The 6105-nt window shown below is 42.5% G+C and overlaps 1 protein-coding gene across 2 annotated transcripts; it reads right to left on the bottom strand.

The window, feature by feature from the left end:
* Nucleotides 1–3715: 3715 nt before the first annotated feature.
* On the bottom strand, nt 3716–5688 carry LOC110497472. Of its 2 annotated transcripts, none has more exons than XM_021573595.2 (3): nt 5570–5688; nt 4628–5047; nt 3716–4423 (listed from the first exon to the last, which is right to left on the bottom strand). In XM_021573595.2, exons 1-2 carry the CDS (start codon nt 5597–5599, stop codon nt 4679–4681), a joined length of 399 nt encoding a protein of 132 aa, XP_021429270.1. In that variant the 5' UTR covers nt 5600–5688; the 3' UTR covers nt 3716–4423; nt 4628–4678. The 2 variants fall into 2 exon arrangements, with proteins under 2 accessions (XP_021429270.1, XP_021429269.1); XM_021573594.2 differs by having other exon boundaries at nt 3716–4292.
* Nucleotides 5689–6105: the final 417 nt, after the last annotated feature.

Below are 6105 nucleotides of genomic sequence, written 5' to 3'. Positions count from 1 at the left end.
AACCCGTCGCTCAATGCGAATAGCGAGTTCAATCAAGGAATCCACGCTGGAAGGAACCTCCCGGGAGAGAATCTCATCCTTTACCTCTGCGCGGAGACCCTCCAGAAAACGAGCGAGCAAAGCCGGCTCGTTCCAGCCACTGGAGGCAGCAAGAGTGCGAAACTCAATAGAGTAGTCTGTTATGGATCGATTACCTTGACATAGGGAAGACAGGGCCCTGGAAGCCTCCTCCCCAAAAACAGATCGATCAAAAACCTGTATCATCTCCTCCTTAAAGTCCTGATACTGGTTAGTACACTCAGCCCTTGCCTCCCAGATTGCCGTGCCCCACTCACAAGCCCGTCCAATAAGGAGAGATATGATGTAGGCGACACGAGCTGTGCTCCTGGAGTAAGTGTTGGGCTGGAGAGAAAACACAATATCACACTGGGTGAGGAACGAGCGGCATTCAGTGGGCTCCCCAGAGTAACACGGCGGGTTATTGATTCTGGGCTCCGGAGATTCGAAAGCCCTGGAAGTGGCCGGTGGATCGAGGCGGAGATGGTGAACCTGTTCTGTGAGGTTGGAGACTTGGGCGGCCAGGGTCTCAACGGCATGTCGAGCAGCAGACAATTCCTGCTCGTGTCTGCCTAGCATCGCTCCCTGGATCTCGACGGCAGAGTGGAGAGGATCCGAAGTCGCTGGGTCCATTCGTGGTCGGATTCTTCTGTTACGGTGCGTGAATGAGGACCCAAAAGCGAATTAACGTAAACAGAGCTTCTTTAATAACAAAACAAACGTAGGCTCAGATGGACCGGCAGGTTCCGACAGGACAGGACAAGGTTGCAGCAAACATGACGATAGACTGGTTCAGGCATGAACAACACAAACAAGAATCCGACAAAGACAGGAGCAGGAACAGAGAGAGATAAAGAGGACTAATCAGAGGGAAAAAGGGAACAGGTGGGAAAAGGGGTGACGAGGTAGTTAGGAGGAGACAAGGAACAGCTGGGGGAAAGAGGGGGGAGAAAAGGTAACCTAATAACGACCAGCAGAGGGAGACAGGGTGAAGGGAAAGGACAGAAACAAGACACAACATGACAATACATGACACAAGGTCCTAAACGATATCATAACCGCCATCGATAAAAGACAGTACTGTGCAGCCGTCTTCATCGACCTGGCCAAGGCTTTTGACTCTGTCAATCACTGCATTCTTATCAGCAGACTCAATAGCCTTGGTTTCTCAAATGACTGCCTGGTTCACCAACTACTTCTCAGATAGAGTTCAGTGTGTCAAATCAGAGGGCCTGTTGTCCGGACCTCTGGCATTCGCTATGGGGGTGCCACAGGGTTCAGTTCTCTGGCCGACTCTTTTCTCTGTATATATAAATGTTGTCGCTCTTGCTGCAGCTGATTCTCTGATCCACCTCTATGCAGACGATACCATTCTGTATACATCTGTCCCTTCTTTGGACATTGTGTTACCTTCTTATGGCTGCAGGGGCAGTATTGAGTAGCTTGGATGAAAGGTGCCCAGAGCAAAAGGCCTGCTCCTCAGTCCCAGTTGCTAATATATGCATATTATTATTAGTATTGGATAGAAATCACTCTGAAGTTTCTAAAACTGTTTGAATGATGTCTGTGAGTATAGCAGAACTCATATGGCAGGCAAAAACCTGAAAAGAAATCCAAACAGGAAGTGAGAAATCTGAGGTTGGTCGATTTTCAACCCAAGCCCTATTGAATTCACAGTGGGATATGGATGAAGTTACACTTCCTAGGTCTTCCACTAGATGTCAACCGGGATCGAAGGGTCTTCTCTGGGACAATCATGGAGTCTAAAAGGGAAGGCCTGGGACAGAAATAAATAAAGAGAGGGACAGGAATGAGGAATGGAGGGAGAGAGAGAGAGAGAGAGAGAGAGTGTGCGAGAGAGAGATGCTTTATCAAGTCAGTTAACCCTCATCGTCCCTTTTGGGAAACACTGCATCATTAAACATATCTTTTGCTATGTTAAAAAAAAATGTGTGAGATAAAAAATGGAATGTGCTGAAGATTTGTTTCTTTCTTCTAATGCACTTTAGTTCAATTTTCTGTTGAAGTCAGTAATTTATCAATGGAGTTGATGCCATACTAAATAACTGAATGATAAAAGATACTCCCTCCACACATTTTACTTTTGCAAATGTATTTTAGGCACAATTTTTTTTGTTATAATTGATGTCCAAAACACGTCAACAATACCAAGTTATCAACCATGACAGCTTCAAAATCTGTGGCATTACATTGTGGAAGTACTGGTGCATGTAGAAAACTACAGATAATAGTGTATTAAAAAAATGATTTACCATTAACGATTGCAGCTTGCCATTTTGCTGTGGGTTTGTACTCCTAAACCTTTGAGTGTGTGTGACTGTGCTTGTGTGTGGCTGTTACTTATACTGTGAATCTCTGAGGGAGGTCCAAAAGTTTCTGAAGCCAGAGGAAGACTCTGGGTCCCAATTTTCAATGTTTTTTGCCTGTTTTGCACCATTCCCCTACCTAGAATGTAGCCAGCATGATCCCATTTGTTAGGTGGTTTCCACAAGGACTGTCCGGAGTCCTGGAATTAGTCCCATCAGATAGGCAACAACCATAAATTAGTAACGGTCTGGCAACAACCTGAACCAGGAACAGATCATCAAGAGAAACATTACTGCCAAGTTGTTGTGAGTTAGGAAATTAAATTAAATCCAAACCTCCAAAATAATGCAGAACTGTTGAGAAGGATTATTGGGAGTGATATGCAACAGTTCAATGCATCAGTATGATAATGTGAAGCACCTACGTGCAAGGACCTTGACTGTGTGTGTGTGTGTGCGTGCCTGAGAAAGTGAAAGTGATGAAGAGGTCACATGACTTCCAGTAACAATAACAAAACAACAGTGGAAACAACTGCATTTCCAGCTCTTATTTCTTTGAAAGTTTAGGTTGAACCATGTCTATACGTTAGTGTTTTAAAAGTCAACACTAATGTAATTGCTAAGCGTATTCCTATTCGATGAAAACTGTTATCGAGAAGTGTCTGGGGTAACACTAGCCGAAACCGCGACTCAATATTAAGTAGGCTTAAATGTCTCTGTGCTGCATTATTTGTCAAACAATGGTGTGAAAATCCACATTAACGTAGCAACCGCTACAGTTTCAAAATCTATGAAAGGCGTTGCAGAAGTAGGCTTCGCCTGTGCTGCATGGAGCAAACTGCAGACAGTATCATCTCAAATGTTAAACCCCACCAACTTTAACTTTGGCCATTGGAGTACATTTGTCATTATTACTGGTGGAGTCAGTATCTGAAAACTACTCTTCTCAAACATATGTTTCTCGTTCTGTTCCTTTTGAAGATAAGGATTTATTGTTTACATGTAATCTGCAGGGGGAAATCTAAGCCAAAGGGAATCCCCTACATGTCCATTAAGGCACGCCACACTTTCTTTTTGGTACTTTTGGCCAAGCCATTTCCTGGAGTATAGCCAGCGCCATCTTCTTTGTCAGGTTATTTCCACATAGATTGTCCTTCTACTGCTACTGGAACAGGTTACAACCAAACGAGTGAGTATCAACAGATCATTAGATTTGTGCAATGCCTATGCTAGCTCAGGTCGATGTGGCAACAAGTGTGGTTAATTTATCTTCTAAGGTAGTTATTGGCCAATGTATTCTCATGAAAATATCATCAAACACAGATGGCATGTACTTGAAATATTGAAGTGTTTATTTAATGAAGGGTGAATACAATGCCCATATATGCAAATAAATGAAATACAAATATGTTTAAACATGATTTATTTTGTTCGTCATCCTTCTGATTGGATAGCCTTTTTGGCTGTCGTTGAAAACATCATTAAAGTGCAAAAATATTTTTTGTTACAATAAAGTAAGACATTTGTACTAAGCTATTTCAGATACAGTGGTAACCTACTCTTAAACAACAATGGCATATACAAATTACCAATAAAACCTCACAAACGGTACATTTAACGGGGTGAACTAACTCACATTGATTGGCTTATAGTTCACTTCATTAGCTAGTACCAGGCAAGAGTAAAGCAGGACAGTTAAATCAGTCAATCAATCAAATGTATTTATAAAGCCCTTTTTAAATCAGCGCAATGTCACAAAGTGCTTATACAGAAACCCAGCCTAAAACCCCAAACAGGAAGCAATGCAGATGTAGAAGCACGGTGGCTAGGAAAAACTCAATAGAGAGACAGGCAGAAATCTAGAGCGGAACCAGGCTCTGAGGGGTGGTCCTCTTCTGGCTGTGCCTGCTGGAGTTAAAGTAAATGCCCAGTGAAAATCACACATTTAAAAGTTCATATTTGGAAGGAAAACTATTTCACTCATGTTGTAAGTCATGATAGGTCATATTTCATAGAAGTATGGAAACACTGGACAGTTACTTTAACATAAAGAAAGGACAGAAATGGTTTGACATTATTCACTGTGAATTATCCCTCAGTAGGCTACAACATAATTTTGGTTTGTATTCTAATCAATAAAGAATATACTATGTTGTGCAAAAAGAAGACCTGATATGGCTAATGCCAATATTCTTTACATATCACAAATTCATTAACATATATTTTTGTATATTATTTCATACCATGGGATAGACGAATGGAAACAGCCCTCCTCCACATCTATTGCTCCACGTCTACCCTCCATGACACCTCTGAAAGGTGATGAAAGTAGCCCCATCCTTCACCCCCAGCTCTCCCAGGCTTTGGTGCCCCTGGACGGACTTGCCGTTGTAGGCAAGGTTCAGGCTTCCCGTCAGGTCAGGCCGCTTCTGTAGGAAACTCTTCTGAAGTTTGCCGATGGTGTCTGTGCTCTTGAGGACCAATGGGACTATTTTGCCATCTGATCCGTTGAGCACGGTGACAGTGAAACGGGAGGCTCGGGTCGATTCAGGGTCTTTGACAGCCAGCAGAGAGGCGTGAGTTGCGTTCAGGAATGTTGCATCGTACAGAACAGGGATCGGAGGGTCTCCACTGAGGCAATGCTGGAGTCTAACAGGTAAGGCCTGGGACAGAGAGAGAGAAAGAGAGAGGAGGGAGGTAGAGAAAGATAGAGAGTGTGTGCGAGAGGAGAGAGATGTGGCATAATTATAGGCTATATCATCAAGAAAGTCAAGGTTGTTAATCCTCTTTATTATTTTCTGACACACAACATCAATAAACAACACTTTTGCAAATGTGTGCCGCAGATTTGTGTATTTCATGCACTGCACTATGCCTGCTTTCAGTTTCTGTTACAGTCAGTCGTGCAGATGAACATAGTGTATACAATGCTAAACAATAATGTCAATGATAAAATATTACTCCCTCACACACATTTTACTTTTGGGCACACAAAAAATGCCCTTTACATTTTCAACATTGATGACCAATACATACAGTATCTCTTAAAAAATAAATCTAATCAATACTATGTTACCAACAACTACAGCTTTAACAGCTTTAACATCTATGATACAATATTGTAGAAGTACTATTGCATGAAGAAAACTACAATATGGTATCGAAAAAACACCTAAGAGCCTTACCATTGGCCGTTGTACATTTGCTGTTGCCATTTTGCAGAGGTTTTGTGAAGAAAACTCCTCAACCGTGTATCTTCCTCCTTCATCTTGAGCTTTATTTATACAATCTCTGTAGGGGAGGTCCAAAAGCTGCAGAAGCCAGAGGGAAGTACCTAGAGACCCAAATTCAAAGTTGATTCACATTTACCCAATGTTCCCTTGTCTGGATTATAGCCAGCATGAACGTATTTGTCAGGTGGTTTACACGAACTGTCATGACTCCTGGTACCAGTGCCATCAGATAGACAACAGTCATAGAGTTAGAACTCTCCAACAACAACCTACATCAGGAACAGAGCAGCAATAAAAACCTGGTTATTGGGAGTGATTCACAACAGTTTAATGCATCGGCATGATAATGTGGCACAAATACGTGCCGAGACCTTGACCTGTGTGTGTGTGTGTGTGTGTACAGTACGTGTGTGTTTGCCTGAGCGTGAAAGGGAAAGAGATGAAGAGGTCACATGACTGTTAGTAACAATTGCTAATAAAACAACAGG

The sequence above is a fragment of the Oncorhynchus mykiss genome, chromosome 19 (assembly GCF_013265735.2).
Source record: "Oncorhynchus mykiss isolate Arlee chromosome 19, USDA_OmykA_1.1, whole genome shotgun sequence".
In the NCBI taxonomy this organism is placed as follows: domain Eukaryota; kingdom Metazoa; phylum Chordata; class Actinopteri; order Salmoniformes; family Salmonidae; genus Oncorhynchus; species Oncorhynchus mykiss.
This window is presented reverse-complemented; position numbering and strand designations above follow the sequence as displayed.

Excerpts from the sequence above, each read along its gene's own strand:
- LOC110497472 (XM_021573595.2), bottom strand. The coding sequence starts at position 5,599 with ATGGCAACAGCAAATGTACAACGGCCAATG. Across the intron at positions 5,048-5,569 it reads CAAATGTACAACGGCCAATG|GCCTTACCTGTTAGACTCCA; the intron begins GTAAGGCTCTTA and ends TCTCTGTCCCAG.